General features: G+C 44.5%; 1 protein-coding gene across 1 annotated transcript in view; it reads right to left on the bottom strand.

Moving 5' to 3' along the window:
• Nucleotides 1-14,685: 14,685 nt before the first annotated feature.
• The window catches only part of LOC138276512 (histamine H3 receptor-like), a 95,049-nt gene continuing 89,936 nt past the window's right edge, over nt 14,686-19,798 (bottom strand). Inside the window, exon 4 of the mRNA XM_069219199.1 lies at nt 14,686-14,717. Coding sequence (XP_069075300.1) covers nt 14,686-14,717 — 32 coding nt within the window. The remainder of the gene's footprint in view (nt 14,718-19,798) is intronic.

Here is a 19,798-nt window from a genome sequence, read left to right as displayed (position 1 = left end):
GTAGTAGCATCTGCAAGTCTGACGGTCTCCTGGGAAAAGGTTCCATGGCCGCCCATGGTTCCCTCTGTTTCCCCTGCTCTTTGTGGTTTCCCTAAAAAAAATAAGGTTAGGATTTTGATTGTTTGAGCTACTACTGGTGCCTTCCTCTGGACCTTTGGAGATGACAGAGTCTGTAGATAATTCTGAAAATGTGATCAACATCTGGTCCTTGCATCTGCCCCAAGTGATATCCCTGTAGGAGGGCTGTGTCTGAGTGTATTAGTCATTTAATAATTAAAGGTATGCTCATTCTTTGCTGAAATGTTTAATATCCTTTTGGACTTTGTCTACCTTCTTCAAGGATAGTGTTGTTGAGTTTCTCTAGGGCTAGTTTAACGTCCTCTAAATTGTCACAGCCAAGCAGTTATTTCTCTAAGTCATCTATTTCTATAAGTTCTTCTCAGCTCAGATAACCCTTGGTCATCCACTTGGTAGCTTGATACAAGCAGTCATGCTTATCGCAGAGGCGATGTGTAAAGTATTTGTACCAACACACCTAGTAACACAGTGAAAACACAACAAAAGCACTCAACACCAGTTTAGAAAGATAGCCAATATTTATCTAAGTAAAACAAGACCAAAATGACAAACATCCAACATACACAATAAAAGTTATGAATGTTCAAAGATTAAACTTCAATATAGCGATTAGAAACACAAATGCTTAAGTTTGGTGTTATCACAGCGTCATGATGGAGTTGTTCCCAACAATCGGACACCAATGGAGTCACATGGATCCCAAGTACAGTACTTTTTGAAAGTGGGGAAACAAGCCACTGCATGGAGTCGGGGAAGCGAGGTGGCACTGGATCCAGTGTGGAGTCGGTTCCACTGCTGAGGAGCAGTGGAGCGGAGGTGTCGTTCAAAGCGTCAAGTCCTTACTGCGGAACAGTGGAGATGAGGCGTTGTTGGTGAAAAGTGTTGGTTCTTTTCGCTCCGATGGGTTCAATGTCTGGCAGGTCAAGATGCTGTGGGGCGACCTCACGAGGTTGTGGTCACGCCACGGGGCTGCAGGTGCTGTGGCGGAGTTGGTTATCACGGATGTCACAGGACGTCAGCAGCTGCTGCGGCGTCAGGCCTGAGATGTCGGTCAGGGTCGTCACACTCTAGCAAGGACCATGGCTTCAGTTGCAGATGCCAACATGTGCTAAGGCAGTGGAGTCAGTCAGGGCGTTGGCCAATGTTGGTGCACTTTGTTTTTCTTAGTTTTTCACCAGCTTTCACAGAAACTGAAATAGACACCACCTTATGAGTTAAGGTCCATAGCTTTTCAGCTCTTCTCCTTGGCAGAGGTTCTTCTTGATCCAGAAGTGTTCTAAAAGTCTTGGGTTCTGGGTCCACTACTTATACCCATTTCTGCCTATCAAGTAGGCAAACTTCAAAGGAAAATCTCTGCTGTTCACAAGATCCTGCTGTGCCCAGGCCTGGCCCCAGACACACACCAGGGAGTTAGAGACTGCATTGTGTGAGGACAGACACAGCCCTTTCAGGTGTAAGTGTCAACTCCTCCCTCTCCACTCCAGTCCAGGAGACTCATCGGGATATGCAGGACACTCCTCAGCTCCCTTTGGGCCACTGTCTAGAGGGAGTTCACTAACAGCCCAACTGTCAGTCTGACCCAGACGTGGATTCCACAAGCAGGCAGAGGCATGGAATGGTTAAGCTAAAAGTGGCAATTTCAAACTGACAATCTAAAAACCAACTTTACCAAAAGGTGTATTTTTAAATTGTGAGTTCAGAGACCCCGAACTCCATTTCTCTATTTTCTCCCAATAGGAAACTGCACTTAAAAGATATTTAAAGGCAGTCCCCATGTTAGGCCTTGCAATGGTGAAAACAGAACTTGACAGTATTTCACTATCAGGAAATGTAGAACACATCAGTACATGCTCTACCTTTCACATACACTGAACTCTGCCCACGGGGCTACCTAGGGCCTACCGTAGAGGTGACTTACATGTACAAGAAGGGAAGGTTTTGGCCTGGCAAGTGGGTACACTTGCCAGGCCTGATTGACAGTTAAGAACTGCACACACATACACTGCAGTGGCAGGTCTAAGCCATGTTTAGAGGGCTACTCATGTGGGTGGCACAATCAGTGCTGCAGGCCCACTAGTAGCATTTGATTTACAGGCCCTGGGCACCTCTAGTGCACTTTACTAGGGACTTACTAGCAAATCAAATATGCCAATTCTGGAAAATCCAATTATAAATACAGTTTACGCGGAGAGCACCTGCACTTTAGAACAGTGGTAAAGTGCCCAGAGTACAAAACCAGCAAAAACAAAGTCCAGAACACAGTCAAAAATACAGGAAACAGAGGCAAAAAGAAAGGGTAAACCACACCAAGGATGTCAGGTCTAACCACAAGCATATTGGTCTGTTCCTACGTACTTTTTCTTTGCCTTCTCTAGTTTCTCTAGCAGCACCAGTCTAGGTAGCAGTGAGGATGTTTTGGAAGAAAAATCGGATGGTTCACTGATAACCTTAGCTATATAGGTCTCTATATATATCTGTGTAGATATGTATCCTCTCACCAGTGGTCTTCCTCAAAGTATATTTCCCCTTTAACAAATTTCTGCTTTGGGGCGTTTTTTGGCCTTACCTCAGTAGAATGCATCAGCATGTCAACTCCTCATGTGGCTCTACATACTGCTCAATTGGATTGTGATACACATCCATCAGGTGTTTGTTTCCGCCACCTCACTCTCATTCTTTTTCATTTTTTTACACATACTTTTTTTAACCCTCATTGGTCTTTTTATTTTACCATTTCATTGATTTGTCTTGCCACTCATGAATTATTTTTCAATCAAGGGCGGCTCCTCCATTAGGGTGAAGAAGCGTTGCACCCCTCCCCCGCCAGCAGCAGCAGCTGCAAACCTTTTACCAAACAATGATAATAAACTGTGTTTATTATTGTTTTTGGGTAAAACTGGTGGGGCCAGAGCCTGTGATTAGCACTGAGGGGAAGTGCACAGCACTCCCCCTCAGTGCGCATGCATGTTTGGCTGGCCGTTTTGGGCCAGTTAAACATACATGCGCAGTAGGGTCTCTCCAGCCCGGCAACACAGTTGCCGGACTGGAGAGAGCCTACTCAGGCTCTCAGTCTTCCTGAGAGCACCCTGGCTGGGTGCTCCCCACCAATCCTGACGCTGCTTCAAGCAGCATCAGGATTGGCCACGGGGCAGGCTGGGAGCCTGTGCCTGCATACAGCAGAGGAGACGGAGGAGCGGAGGAGCGGAGCAGAGCGGCAGTGTGCAGGTATGTTTTTTAATTTTATTTAACTTTTTTTAATTAAATTGTGGTCCCCCTGAGCCCCCACCCCTGCTCGCCGCAGCAGCCCACCCTGCATAAGCGCAGCGAGCCGCAACTGCTTTTAATCAGTCCTCCTTGAGAATGGGTAATCACTGTCTGTAGTCCATATCTTCGGGTCTCTGACCTCCTTTTGATGTCCAAGACACACCCTTTACTTTGCAGTATTGTCCAGGTGCTGCTTCTCCCCCTATTAGGGAGATGAGCAAATGAGATCTTCCTGCTCTGTCTCATTGTATCTCTGATCAGGAGTCCACCATTATGTGCTGCATCACTCAGCCTATAGCCCCATTTCAAGGCCCGTTGCCGCTAATAATTTACACTTGTGTAAGTCATAGCACTTCTCAATGCTGTATTGCATTGTAAACAAGTTTTCATTAACTCGCCACTGCCCTTCATTGGCCTGACTTCTAACCTTTTGTTTTTCAATCATTTTGGCCTCCTAATTGCCACAGTTATCTCATGAGTATCCTCTTTATATTCACCGTTATCAAGCACAATGGTGGCTTTGGTGTGGCATTTTGCTACATTTGGGTAAGCAGCATATATTCATATTCCTTTGACATCCACAAGTGGTTTGTGTCTTCTTTTTTCTTAAGGCTGCCCCTTCTTCCCACAGGTTACCTCTCGGACTCTCTTAGTGTCTGGCACTAGTAGACTGAGACTACATGACCCTTCACCCAATTTATTTGGCAACCAGTTCATGCCCCAGTAAATTACTTAATTCTCTTTTTGACTTTGATTTAATTTTGGATATCTACATTAATTCACTTCTATATTAGTCTTCCAGGTTATTATATGTCCCGATGTGACTCTGGTGTCCTCTAAAGGGTCGAAACACTGTGACTCTTGAAAAGACAGGCCTCTGTGTTGATCATTCTACACTGGGAAATTACCCTTTGTGACTATTTACATTCAAACAATTGTGTCTGTCAGAATATTTTCTACCAATGTACAAATTATTTTCACAATTATAAATGTTCAATATTTTTGTTGTTGTTTTGGTTTGCTTCACTTGGGCTATACCTACCACTATCCCACCTCTCCCCAGTTACAAATATTTGAATCTTTCTGCATTTATGAATAAACACTTGTTCAGTGCTTACTGACTATATATAATGGTTACTTTGTTTAACATGGATTAGTGCCTGACAGAATGTGTACTGTCTTAATGGAAATGTTCTATTACTGATTGATTCTATCTAGGACCTTCTGCTTTATTATATTTATATTGTAAATGAGCTTCATGTGAAAGGTTGTTGTATTCTTTACAAAATGCCAGGGGCATATTTACAAGACTCGTGCACAGCAGGTGCGTCATTTTTTGTGATGCACCAGCGGCACTTAGTGCAGATCCATATCTACAAAGCCATGCAAAGCCAATTTGCGTGGCTTTTCATGGTCTTCTAGATATGGTGTAAGGCAGCACAAGTCACTGCTTTGCCTTACACTGCATCAGGGAGGAGTACCATGTGCCTTGCAGTGGGTGTTTCCAAACAACACCCATGGATTTTGATGCATTTCCAGATTTACAAGAACGTGTAAACCTGGGAATGAGTCAAAACTGTACACCTCCGAGGGCAGACACAACAATGAGTGATATTCTTATTTCTTCTTGTTGTTTTCTTTTTCCCTGTGGCAAGAGGAAAATGCCTCTCTGGATTGGACGGTTTCCCTTCCTGCACAAAAACAATCCTGCTGACAACGCAGACACACTGGCACCATGGTGCAAGGGTGCCTGCATTGGTGAAAGGTAGCAATTTATGCGGCAGTGCAGGGGGAAAGGACCGAAATGCACTGTATCTTATAAATACGGTTCACTTCTGCCCTTTCCCTGTGGGGCAGGGCAGCTCAGCAAGGTCACTTCACAGCAAGGTTACTTGCTGCGCTGCCCTGCACTACGGGACTTGACCCAGAGTCATACAGAGACAGAAGGTTCCACATACCCAAGGACCCGGTGTAGGAGGTTGGGCTGGTTTGTAGTGGGTACCTAAGGTACATACACCTTATACCAGGTCTAGTTATCCCTTATTAGTGAAATGTAGGCAGTGTTCTAGCAGCTTAGGCTGTTTAGAGGTAGCTGTAGCAGAGCAGCTTAGGTGGAACTAGGAGACATGCAAAGCTCCTGCAATACCACTATAGATACACAGTACTTATACACAATAAAAGACAATACTCAGTGTTACCAAAAATAAAGGCCTTAGAGGCAATACTCCTTCTGGAGGTAAGTATTATACCCAATATATACACTAGTAACCAAAATCAGGTAAGTAAACAGTCATATAATAGTGCAAACAGTAGAAAATACAATAGATTGCAATGGGCCTAGGGGCAACACAAACCATATACTAAAATAGTGGAATGCAAATGTTGAATTCCCCCCTAGGCAAGTGTAGTGTGTAGAGGGACACTGGGAGTGTAAGAGAACACCAAAGGCAAGTAAAGTACCCCACCCCAGAGCCCAGGAAAGCAGGAGTAAAGTACAGCAAGTTTCTTCAGGACACACAACAAGTCATGATAAAGGATTTTGCAAGAACCAAGCAAGAATGCAAGCAACAAATGACGGATTCCTGGACCTGAAGACCTGTGGCGAGAGGAGACCAAGTCCAGAAGTCAAAGAAGAATCCAGGAAGGACAGGAGCCCTTGCCAACCTAGAAAAAGGTGCAAAATTGGATTCTTTGGTCAGAAGAAAAGTACAGAAGTGCACCAAAGAAGATGGCTGCAGATTCCTGCATGGTGCAGGAGATGTCCCACGTCGAGTTGTTGGATGCAGGCTGTTTGCATCACTGGATTCCACCAACAAGCCTTGGTTCAAGCAAGTGCGCGGTTAGCATAAAAAAGGAGCTGTCTGGACCCAGGAGGGACCTGGGGGTCTCAACTCAGACTGAGGAGACAGAGGGAGCTCTCAGCACTTCAGAGAGCCCTCAGAAGACCAAGCAGCACCCACAAGAGTCCAAGAACATGGGGACAAAGAAGATGCAAAGTGTGGTCATTGCAGCACTACACTGGAGAGTCCCACGCAGCCAGAAAACAACTCAGAGAGCTGTACATCCCAGGATGGAGTGCTGGGGGCCTGGGCTATGCTGTGCATGAAGAACTTTTGGAAAAAGTGCACAGAAGCCTAAGGAGCTGCAGATGACGTGGTGCACAGGGATACTGTCGCAGAATGGGGAGACAAGCTCTTACCTCCACCAAATTTGGACAGCTGGACCTTTGGACAGTCTGGGTCACTTTGGTCCACCACCTGTGTTCCAGGGGGCATGTTCGTCATCAGGAGAGGAGTCCCAGTGTGCCGGTTGTCATCGCAGAAGGATGCCTGCAGAAGCAGTGAAGTGACTCTGTCACTCCACTGGGGATTCCTTTGGTTCTTCTGGTGCACGGTGAAGAAAGGCAGTCCAGAGAGCATAAGCGCTGGAGTTCTGGCTAGCACAACTTCAGTGACACAGTTAAGCATACTGACAACACGTATAGGCCACAAACTATGAGCACTCGGGTCCTGGCTAGCAGGATCCCAGTGAGACAGGCAAAACACACTGACAAACAGGTAGAGATTGGGGATAACATGCCAAGAAAGATGGTACTTTCCTACAACCAGTGCCTGACTTTAAGGTGGGGATGACATGGACATGTGGTTTGAGGCCTATGAGGTCACCCAGGAGATGCATGTGGTCTGGAGGATGATTGATGAACCATTCATTGGATGTAAATACCCACTGAGGGGACGGATTCAGTTGTTGGTCCTAGGGAAGAGTGACAGGGTGGAGTACCCAACTTGTTTTAGGATGCCCTTGTCAGAAATGCCTCTGAGAAGTGTAAATTAAAGTTTAGGGTCAGCTAGTAGCTGTCAAGTCAGTCCTGGGTAGATTTCATGTATTACTATTAAGGTGAGTAGTTATGAGGAGCTGTACAATCTGCTTTGAGAGAGCACATGCTCAGTAATTGCTTTCTAGTGTAGCACCAACATCTGATATACTCCCAGCTCACTGGCCGTATGAGAGCATTCAAACAAAGCAGACCTTTGGATCAGCACCAGGGCCCAAAGGAAAGTACTTGGAAGTGGTACCCAGAAGGGTGGCTCAAGCTCCCCAACACAGAGTGTGGGAAAGGTCCAAGGTGACCCAGAAAGGTCCCATGATAAGGTGAGAAGGAAAGGTTTCTAATGCCCCTTCTAAGATAAAGGGGGGGTTGTAATGGCCAGTGACACAGGGTACCCTAATTCCAACCCAGGATTATTGCTTTAGGTAGTCCCCAGGAGCAGAGGTTAGAACATGTCCTAATGTCCCCTAGCTGGGAGGTACACTCAGAGGGTAAATTGGTATCCCTGAGGGTGTTATTTGTCACTTCCATCAGATCACAGTTAATGGGTCCCTTTCATTGCTCTAAGGGATACTTAAGACAATCAGATCATGGTGGTAGACCCCAGAACAGTACATAGACAGGTGTGTAGGGTAACTCAGGCCCATGGACAAGACTTCTTCTACCTTATGGCCTTCCTGCCCCTGGAATGGGTCGGGAAGTGGCCCAGAGGGGGATTATAGTCTGTCCCTAGATGCCCATTAACTGCATCCTGGGAAATGATTTACCACCAGTGTAGAAATGCCTTGAGGGGCATCCATAAAGTGTGCCCTGAAAGCTGAGGTTTCTGAAAGTTCTACTTCCAAAGGGAGACTACAGATGCCCAATTGGATAAAAAAAGGTAGGAGGTAGAGACAATCCACAGATGGAGGACCAGTGGATCAGGGGTTGCTAGCTCTGACAGTAGAAGGCTCCAAGACTGACCCCAGTAAGACCACTTCAGACCTAGGTGTGTGGACTGCGATGTCACAGAGACAGAGGATAGGAGACCTGCTCCGGGCAGACTCCTGCATGACACAGAATATGTCACTTTTGATGACTCTGGGTCATGTCTGTGCTATATAAAACATTTTTGAGACCAAGATAAGGCCAATCCTTGATGCCCTCGATCCAGACAGAAATACTAGCCAATCTAAACCTCTAAGTCCAAGGATGAAGAACCTCAGTTCCACCATCTCTAATCAGGCTGTGATTTTAGAACTCTGGGCATTCATGTTGGAAACGTTTTCCACCATCTCAGTGACACTAAATTTTGGGTCCCTACTAGGTTCTTTTCCCCCATCTCAATGGCAGAAGATGTCTGGCCTCTGGGCCCCAGTGCAGGGAGGTTTGTAATAGATTGTTGTCCTCTGGGCATGTCCCTAGCATTTGGAAAACAGTCATAATTGTCCCTCTATTTAAAAAAACGGTGGTCCTTTGGTTCTCTCCAAATACTGTCCTATATTGTTACTTCTGTTCACGGTTAAGATCTTAGAAAAGTATATGCATGGATTGCTAATGGAGAAGCTGGTGCAGAGTCAGGTTCTGGACATTGTCCTGTCAGACTTTTATCCTCTACATAGCACTGAAACAACTGTACCGGCCATGGTGGATGACCTTGAAATGATGTCTGACCAGGCTGACCCATCTTTGCTGGTTCTCTAAGATCTGTCAGCAGCATTCGATACAGTCTCCAATGGCACTCTGCTGGATATTTTACAGGAAGCCAGGATTGAAGACACTGCCCTTGACTGATGTAGAGTCTACTTGGTGAATAGGACACAGGTAGCCTATTTGCCTCCTTTCCTCTTTGACTTTAAGGCCTTGTGTCAAGGGGTGGTACAGGGCTGTGAGGTTAGCACTTTTCTGTTTAATTTGTACATCTGCCTTCTCCTGAAACATATTCAATCTTTTGGACTACAATGCATTAACTATACCAATGGCACTCAGCTTATTATCATTGCAAAAAGAGCTAGCAATGATACTTTTTATTCCTTTTCGCAGATGTACTACAGCGGTCTCCAGCTGGCTCGTATGTTGCCTCTTGATTTCTGGTCTCCTTCTTGGATGATACACCCTGCTTCTGTTAAAGCTGTAAAATTTCTAGGCATCTACCTTGAACCCAACCTTATGATGAAGACTTAGGTCAATCATATGGCTTCTGTCATTTTATAGCTAACATCTTGAAGAAGATGTTTTTCTTCCTTCCGAAGAAGGAACATCGGATGGTGATCTAGGTGGTGATCCAGATGACTGTTCTTAGCTGACTGGAGTACTGCAAGTCCCTCTGTTTGGGGGCAAACAATAGACTGGTAAGGAAATTGCAAGGAATTCAGAACATGACATTCCTTGTTGGCCATTATCTTCAGAGGCCCTTAAACATGTCTCTAGCCTGCCATTGCAGAGCCTGTATGTGCAGTTACACTGCCATGTCGATTTAGCATTTAACACTTTTTGCCAAGCCTTAAACTCCCCATTTATTACCTATAAGTAACTCCTGATGTAGGCCCGAGTGCTATGTAGCTAAAAGGCAGGACATGCACTTTTAAGTTTTACACGTGTTGGTAGTGAAAAACTCCCAAATTCGTTTTTCTCTACTGTGAGGACTATCCCTCTCATACGTTAACATTAGGGATTCCTTATTTCCTTTAATAAGCTGTAGTTCCTCATTGAGTAAGTATGTCATGTTCCGTACCTATGGAATTGCAATGACCAATCTTCTTTAATGGTAAAGTTGGATTTATTATTACGATTTTGAAAATGTCACTTTTAAAAAGGTGCCATTTTCCTGCTCTTAGCCCTATGTGCCTGCAGCCTGTCTCCTATACATGTCTGGGGCAGGGTGACAGCTGTTTTGCTGCATTCCCTCTAAGCATCTTCACACAATGGCAGGGTAGGTGTGACTGAGTGGCCATCTGCATGTTGATGGGTCATCCTGGGCAGGATGGGAGGGAAGAACTGACACAGCTGAATAGGCAGTGTCCTGCTCCCACATGCACAAATGCTTAACCCCCTGTAGTGGGTCCGGAGCCAGGGCGGGAAGAAAGGACCTATGTGCACTTCAAAAACCCTTCTTTTAAGTCTCCCCCCACTCAAAAGGCACAACTGGGTTATAAGTACTGGATTTCTGACCCTATCAAATCAGTGCACTTCTGGACCTGTAGAATACTCAGCCAGGGGAAGAAAGTCTGCTGTGCTGCTACAAGGACTGTTGCTGTGTTGGACTGCTGCTCTGGAAGAACTGCTTTTCTGCTGTGCAGACCTGCCTGCTGACCTCTCTGCCTGGATGAGAAGGACTGAACCTGCAACTTTTGAACCCATAGTGACTCCAAGGGATTGTCTGCTTACCTCCTGTTATGAAGTATCAGGGACATCAAAGACTTCCAGCAACTTTGCACCGGGACCTGGGCTCTTGCTAACTGTGACTCTTCCCTGCCAAGTCATGCCAATCTAGTCTTGGGCCCTTGGAAGTGGGTTTTCCTTTGCTGAACCTGCAGAGTCCACGCAACACCATTGTTGTGCTGGCCTGAACCAATGCATATCCCTTCATCACTGATGCCTCACTGCTGCCACTGCTTGAGGACATCAGATCACTGGATGAGTGGCTCAACGATGATGCATTACCTTCATTACAAAGGTTTTGATGCCATACTACTGCTCAACAACATCACATTGATGACTGCACGGCTCGACGATGGACCATTCCTGACTCCCTGGATCAGGATCGATGTATCACCTTCACATCTGCAATGCCATTCTCCCTCCCCCTCCCCAGCCCCCTCTTCCCCGGTCCTTGTTTTGGATCTTCAACATCGACACAACCCTCCATACAAGATTCTTTTTCAGTGGGACAAGGTTGGACCCTATAGCTGACCCAAGCTCCATCACGGTCGGCCTGAACTTTTGGATTCTCCTTGGTCTAGGACCACCAGATAGCTTTAAGCTTCTAAGCGCTATAATTGCTTATATTCTTTAAAACTTCACATCTCAACTTCTGCTTATTTGATTTTTGTCATTTTACTCAAGTTTTATTCATAAAATATATCAATTCTTCTAACTTGGCCTGGAGTCTTTTTTGTGGTGTTTTCACAGTGTTACTGTTTTAAGTGTTGCACAAATACTTTACACATTGCCTCCTAGATTAAGCCTGCCTGCTCTGTTCCAAGCTACCAGTGAGTGAGCACAGGCTAATGTATGGTGTGTAACTAACTAACCCTGACTGTGATTATGGTCCGTACTGCACACCGTTGCCAACCAGGGACCCAATTGCTAACATTGGTGATCAGTGGTGAGAATAGTACTTGTGTTTTTGCAGTGCCTTACAATAATTTGGCGTACACTATCACTCCATACCTAAGACCAATTTGAATCAAATCGTCTTGATTAGCATTTTATCTCTAAACTTTACTAAAGAGCATTTTTTATTTTTCTATCCTCCCTCATTGGGTTTTTGCTTTTTTCCTAAAACCATGTCTCTGACTGGAGGACCTACATTTGCACCTACTCCTGCAAAAAATTGATTTTGAGCTGGCTAAGCTGGAGGCCTACTCAGTGGCCCAGCTCAATGAATTTTGCAAGGGGGTTGAGCTGTCTACTAACGGCTTCATCAGGAAGGTGTAGTTGCAAAAGTCACTGAAAGCCTGGGCAGGAGCTCGCAATGCAGGGCCTGTGACCCCAGAGGAGAATGATCAGGAGCTCCTGGATGAGGAGCTGAGCCAAGATTCTCTGGAGAGTCTGGGTCTGCTTGTGGATCAGGGGGCCAACATCTTGCAAGGAGCAGCGGTTCTCCCCAGGGCAGGGAGCAGTATGTCATTCAGTAACCTATCCCCAGAGGAGCTAAAGGACAGGAGGCAGGAGACGAAAATAAAGTTGGAGCTTGCCAAGTTGCGAATAGAGAAAGATCAAGCTCTAGAGGAGAAGAGAGGAGGCTAGCCATGGAGGGGAAAAAGATGACCCTTGAGCTAAGCCTCAGAGAGCTGGATATCAGAGCCATACAAACGGACTCCACCAGCAATGGTGGCAGTGTACCTGCAGTGTTCGCTGGAAAAAGAAAGGTCTGCATCCCAAAAGATGTGGTGTCCAGTTTCATTGTGAGGATTGACATTGACATTTGGTCCTCTGCCTATGAAGTTGCTTTAAGGATGCACATGGTTCCTGAGGTGTCCAGAGGGTGGTCTGTGGAGAGGCTGGTGGAGTGCCAGCAAGGTAGATTAATATAGTGGGCTGTACAACTTAAATTTGAAAGAGCACATGCTTGATGATTGTTTTACAGAGCTGCACCAACACCTGGTTGACAGCAAGCTGACTGACCCCACGGATATGGGTCAGCACTTGAGTGTCCAAAAAGATACCTTGATTGACCTCAAGAAAGGTGGTTCAGGTTCCCCACAACAGAGTGAGGGGGAGTTCAAGGGATACCCAGGCAAGACTTAGGTTAAAGGGGGAAGGAAAGGGTATCCCATGTCCCTTCTGAGAAAACGGAGGGAAATTCTGATGGGCGGTGCCACAGGCACCCCATTTGCAACCTTGCTGCTTTGATTGTTTCCAATTAGGACACAAGCAGGGGGACTCTGTCTGTCCAAAGAAAACACCCACTAGTGAGTACTCTGCAGGAGTGGCCTATGTGACCTTAGGAGGAGGTAGTCCCCAGGGCTGGAAATAGGCCATGTCCTAATTGCCCTTTTGTTGGGAGATAGATTCAGAGGGTGATCCCTGAGGGTGGGAGTTGTCACTTCCACCACACCAGGTGAAACTTCATGGGATCCCAGTCACTGCTCTGAGGGACACCGGGGCTAGCCACCCCAGGATAGTGGAAGGGCTAGCTTCCCCAGAGGAGTACAACAGTCAGGTATGTAGAGTGACCTTGGCCCATGAGTTGGACTTTTTCCACTGTATGGCCTTGCTAACCCTGCAGTAGGGTGGGGAGGTAACTCAGGGGAAGGTCATAGTTAGTCCCCAGATGCCCATAGACTGCATTGTGAGAATCAGTTACCCCCAGTGGCAGTAGAACTGGGAGAGGTGGCTGCCAAGGGCATCCTAACATTTCAGTTGTCTGGACGTACCACTCATAGGGCATACTAACATTTCAGTTGTCTGGGATGGGAGTCTAGATGTAGGGGCAGAGTGAGGAAGGACTCACCCATGTCCCCTGTTCAGCATAAGGGCACAGACCCTGGTTTGAAGGACCAGTTTCATGCTACCACCCCTGAACTGGTGAGAGGTGGAGTGAAGAAACTGTGAAAAATACCTGGAGCTACTGCTCCCCACTCTGAGAAACTACAGTGGTCAGAGACCCCTGGATGACCTAGGCAGCTGTCAGTGGTCTCTGTTGGTTGTTGTCATTATGAATAGAATTTTCCTTGAGTTGGAGACAGAAGTCTGATGCAAGGAGTGGAATGGGCCACATCACTTTGCTGGCCATGGAGGTACTTCCTGAAAGTACCTTTTAGTCGCTTCAGGCTCTGCCTGTAGCCCTTCCTTTGTTGCGGGCACAGGACACCCTTTTGGGTATTTGTTGTGCTTTATAAAGTTAATCACATACATCAGTAACAAAAAAATCACAAAAAGACCATTTAGGCTTCATGGTGCATGATAATGTTCGGTACTTCATCTGCATTGGGAGCTAAATTCACCCAAAGCTTATTTGGCTTTCTTAGTTGCTAATGGAAGCTTAATAGGTATATTACTGTAACTATGTAGCTTTTGTAACAAACGAAGATGTCTCTTAAAGAGTTGCAGGTTCTAGGAATAGTTTTTATATTACTTAAGTTCTGTTCAATGAATGCATCACTTAAAAGCTCCTGACACACATCTACTAGGCACTACACAACATAGGACCGACCTACCTCAACCACCATCTCACCTTCCACGTACCTAACAGACAACTCAGTTTTTCGCAGCTTGCCCTCCCAGCCATTCCCAGAATCCGAAAAAGCACAGCAGGGGGAAGATCCTTCTCCTACCTCTCAGCCTGGATATGGAACACGCTATCATTCAAACTCACACAGACCACATCACTGAAGCAGTTCAGGAAGGACCTCAAGACCTGGCTATTCGAGTGAGCGGCACTCCCGCAACTGCACCTTGAGAACTTCACGGTGCTAAGCTGTGCTACAGAAGTATTGATTGATTGATTGATTGATTAAGTTCTGTGGCAACTAGGCAAAACCAAGTTTTGTTTCTGGAAATAGACACTTGCAGTATAATAATTGAATAAAAATTATCGGAATATCATTTAGACAGCTTGAGATACTCATAGAATATTTATTAAAGATGCTGACAAAATCCAAAGGCAAATACATACTTTTTTAAGAAATACGTCAGCACGAGAGGTATGTGCTAATTCTTTGCGAGATATCTAAAACTCTTACAAGATGTTTTTCTTCTAAATGTTCTTTCTATTCATTTTTTCGATTTATCCTCATAACACAACATGATAAAGTAACAAAATAAAGTATAAGAAAGGACAAGAAATTGAGAAAAAGATACACACGTGATCAAATACGTTCCACTTTCACAAATATCGCACCTTAAGAGGGAAAAGACACGAGTTATTGCAACATAGGGTTCCGAATACAGGTATAGTTTATAGATGTGAGTGAGAGGTGTGAATCAAACTTTCTCAATGTGGTTTAAGTTAAAGGAAAATAAAAACAGTTGAAAGAAATGTGGAGGCTTAGTGTATATCCCTGATGTTTATGTTCTTGGTCTCGGTGTCAATGAGCATCAAAGACTTTTGGGCCTTCTTTCAGTGGTGTAAGGCCAGGTCTATATTCATCTTTTTCAAAACTACTGTCTGTACCCTATTTGACTCTGCGGTTTGTTGAAAAGGAAGAGAAGTGACGAAGTGACGGAGCATATGACAACTTTTTCTAGTGCAAAATTAAAAGATAAAAGAAAGACAGATTATGAAATTGGTCCAGTCTTTGGATCGCGGCCAAGGACGTTTTATAGACTTGCTGAGAGACACAACAATGATGTTATTGGTGAAAATACAAGTGTGCATGCACATTAATATCAATATTCAGTCTTTCTAAAGGATCAGCATAAGCCAGAGGGAGGTTCCCCTTGTGCTCTCACTCTCAGTCTAAAAAATAAATTGCAGTCCATCAAACAAATACCTCATCCAGTGCCACTGCCCCCCACGATTTTCCGTTGTAAATGTAAACTGCATAGGATATTTTCACCATTTTTTCTAGAAGATACAGTAAGTCCTAACACACAAGGCGAATAATAAAAGAAAGAACAGAATTATATGCTTCCATTTTAGTTCAAATATACTTCTCGTTTGCCCCTTTTTCTCAAATATCATCTCACACCTCCTCATCTGCTATCTTGTATCTGTGATGGAATGACAGACTTATTATGAGAGCTTGGAGGTGGAATAGGGTGCCTAATGGCCTCACATACTTAGAGGTGGTCATCACCGGCCCTGCTATGCAGTTATGCGATGAATGGCATGTCATGCCTCAAGGATCACGAAGGTATGTGTTTTTCTTTGATCCTTTTTCAAACCACACAATTAATAGGGTGTGAGTGGTAGTGGTTTAGAAATATGGTAATTATGGACCTGGCCTGTTTAATGCCAATAATCCAAAGAGAAATTATAAAGGGGAGAAATTTAAAGCTGAGTGAAGAGGCATTCAAAGTTAACTCTTAAAGGGTTTTTAACCATGGGAAAGGGAAGTGCAAGTATAAATATGAACAAATTATTTCACCTTCCGCTACACCTTACGGTTCCAAGGCAGTTTGTTCCCATCATTAGCTAAGGGTTTGAGAAAAACTTGCACTTTTCCACAGTCAGAACATATTTCTTTGTGAAATGTACTAAAGTTCTACATCCGCTCATTAAGAGCTCAAGTAATGACCTCACCATTAACAAAGGAAATCAGGTCATGGTAAGGAGGAACCCGACAGTGATGCATGTTACCTGGTGTTTTTAAGCCTAAATTGAGGATATCATAAGGGATAAAATGTAGGTCACAAGCCCAGGAGGTCGAGACTATGTTACAAATCACCAATTTTTGGAGGCTGTATGGGGCTTTGTTTCGACTGACTGAGTAAGCGAACACAATCGTGCAACATTACCCCTTTTTCGCTCGTTCTACAGTTTAGTTGGTAGATTACATCATCTATAATAAAAAATTGTGCGTCTGTGTGAAACGCTCGCTTGCAATTACAGTTGACTTACCAAAATGCCAGTTATGGCAACATTTTCGGTAAAACATTATTCTTTTACTGGGCACAGCATATTGGGCTGGAGTACCATCATCAGGTCTAAGCTACTCAAGAGGACATGTATCAGAGACCTTCAGAACACGGTCCTCAAAGTTCTCATCAAATATTTCAAAACTTTCAAGTCAAATGAGAGCTAGAGTTTCACCACCTTATTAAATATGTTATACATTTTTCGGCAAAATATCATTAGAAGTGTCTAAAAATGCACAAGTGTATACCAACAGTTCAGTTAAAACAATTTCACTTTCTTCACTTCCACATTTTACTTTCTTCATCAGGGACAGGGCTAAGAAATAAGCATATTCCACAATCTCAATATGTAAATAGCTGGACCGATTTTAAATTCTCAAACAGTAGTGCTATCCCTCATCATATGTGAACATTACAGGTGAGGACACCAGTCCATAGGTAGAGGGTCACACAAGCAGTGACTATAACTAAAAATGTTACACCGTGAGTTGGGCTATTTGCCAACAGAGGCCTTTTTGTGTGTTCTTTCCTCACACTTGCGATTAGGTTCTGAAGTATGATAAATGCAATACGCCCCACAAATGTGCTACCTTTGTACCCAGACACCAGCTTGTCCGTTATTGAAACTCCAAACATATTGCTCTGGAATAACAGCTTTTTATTTTCGAAAACACATAATTACCAAAACCAAAGGTCAATATTTTCATTCCTATATCAAGATATCACAATCTCACGTTAGGAATGTTTAATATGTGCCACGAATTACTAGGGCTATGCAAAGACCAGCGTTACCACTGGTCTGTGAGGACTAGCACTATACCAGGAGAGAGCAGCCTTATGTAACGACTGCCTGCAATTTCCATTATTGTGTCAAGCCAAAATTATACCAAGGGCAGGCACAACCATACATCTCATGGTTTCTCATCATGTGCCATGCAGGGTCAATATAGTACTTTACACGGAAAAAGCACTCTTTCATTCACATTTCCATCATTGTGTCAAGCCAAACTTATACCAAGGGTAGGCACAATCATACATGTCATGGATTCTCATCATGTGCCATGCAGGGTCAATATAATACCTTACATAGACACAGGACTCTATCATTGACACCCAAACACATCTGCACAAATACCTAGGTGCAAACACAAGCGCACAACCTTGCACTCGTGCTCTTGCATGAACACAAATTTACACACGGCAGAAATTAAGGTTTTTTTAAAGTATTCTGCTGCAATGTGGTCTTCTCCGACACGATTTCCCATGTATCATCTAGGCGCCTCGCTCTGGTTCCTGCTGTGTGGCTGACCCCCCCCTGCTTACTTAAACTGTGGTTGATAGCACAGGGAACACAAAGAAGCCAATCATGATGTGTCTTGACACACACTGCGGTAGCGCCTTCACAATATTGTCAAACACACCGTAAGTACGGAACAGAACGTGTCGCTGTTTTGTGTCACTGGATTAGACCGCTTTACTGGAGACATGTGAGCCACAATTTCAGATCCACTTCTCTAACAGAGCGCCAGCTGGCCATAGAGTGCAAACTGTACACAACTGATGACCCCAGCATGTCCTCTGGTCGGATTTGGTGGCTATTCATCACCAGTAGGAGCCTTTAATGCCCAATCTTAGGCTCGGGAAGAGAAAGGGAAAAAGTGTTACCGCGCCACTCAAATATTCAGAAAGAAGAGTCACATTTCATAAAGAATGCTTTACATCTCTAGTGCAGTTGAATCATCTAGATCAGTAATTCTACCGTGTGACGACCAGTTCAGAACACTCATTGGAAAAACAATTTAAAATACTACTATTTCTAGAGGAGCAATAGTTGTTCAAAACACAGGGAACACTATTGTTCTATATATAACAATCAATGCAGTCTTACTCTTTCATTAGCACAATTGTGTGTAAACACTGTGGCACCTCTAAGTGACTAAGAAGGGGAGGCTGTCCTTTTACACATATAGACACATTTTGCAATCATACATAAGCTTTTGTTTATGAAAATAACTTTCATTTACCCAAACATTTTTATTTTCATGGCCTTATACTACTATCTCATCCCCGCATTCAGCATCATGTGCTAGGAATTACCACTTTTATGCCAGAGCCACATCGTAAGTGGTTGGAGGAAATTTCGTCATGGGTGCCCAAATATGCAATCACATCACTATTGTACAGTAGCCAGCATTATACCAACGGCGGTCAACTTCAGGTAGGCGTGCCCACAACATGCTAAGAATTACCCCATTTATGCCAGGGCCAACATTGTACCTTAGTCATAGCAGAACATCACACACACGCACACTGACGTGCACACATGCATGCAGTCATGCACTTGTGTGCATATGGAGGCATGCGCACATGTACACAAGCACACCACCTATCAAGACATTCGAAAAATTCCCTGTTTTGCCGTAGTCGGCTCTGAGTTCATCTCAGTCCCATGCCTAGACGTCATCACTTTCACTGTATGACAGGCTCACGTGCACACACATAGTGCAGGTGGGAGAATAGGACCTGTAATACAGCCACTCAGCATGTCTTCAGCCATGTGGTGATTACCTACGCTACAGAGCCTGCACTGCCAAACATACTTTTAAGTGTGGTGCAGAACCAAAACTACCATCTAACCAATTGCAAGGGGCCAATAATTGCTTGAACATGGGTTCTATTATTAATGCACGCATGAATGCAGTCTTAACCTGTTCACAAGTCTGTTGTCTATACATTGTGTCATCTCTAAGTGACTAGGAAGGGAAGAGAAGGCATGAAAGAACATCAGTGCGTCAAGACTGGGCATGAGTGATGATTTAGAAAGCTGTCAAATCTGTGGTGCTTACATATGCATAGTGCCTGGTACTTAGCCAGGTTCGACTTACTGGGAAAGCTTTCAGGTTAGGTCCGGTCCTAATATGATTAAGATCAAAGACAAGAATCGGTAGCTCTGGAGAGCGCAGTTTATGGTGTCACGTGAAGATATTGACTCACACATCTTATGTTCTCCCTAAATCCTTCCATAGGAAACAGGTAAGGATTGTCTGAAGCAGTCTTGTTTTGTTTTCTGTCAGTATGCCATATAGGGAAATAGAGCAACAAATATTGCAGAGTCCATCGGGAAACATTGACCCAACCTGGAAATGATACTTGCGGATGGCACCGTGGCCATTTCTGACTGGAAGTGGCATGGGTTGAGCCAGGTACTCACTGACAGCATGAGCACATCTCAGCTGTGATTGGGACGGTTCCTTCATCCATGCATAAAACCATCACACTAATCACTTCCACTTGAAAGCCAGCTCTTTGGAGAACGCGTGCCAGTGAATAAGCTCTATCATGCAGCTGACACCGGGTGCAGTGAAATACCCCAACGTGCGACCTCCACAGTTGGGCTGTTTT

This window comes from Pleurodeles waltl, chromosome 2_2, assembly GCF_031143425.1.
Source record: "Pleurodeles waltl isolate 20211129_DDA chromosome 2_2, aPleWal1.hap1.20221129, whole genome shotgun sequence".
Taxonomy (NCBI): Eukaryota; Metazoa; Chordata; class Amphibia; order Caudata; family Salamandridae; genus Pleurodeles; species Pleurodeles waltl.
This window is presented reverse-complemented; position numbering and strand designations above follow the sequence as displayed.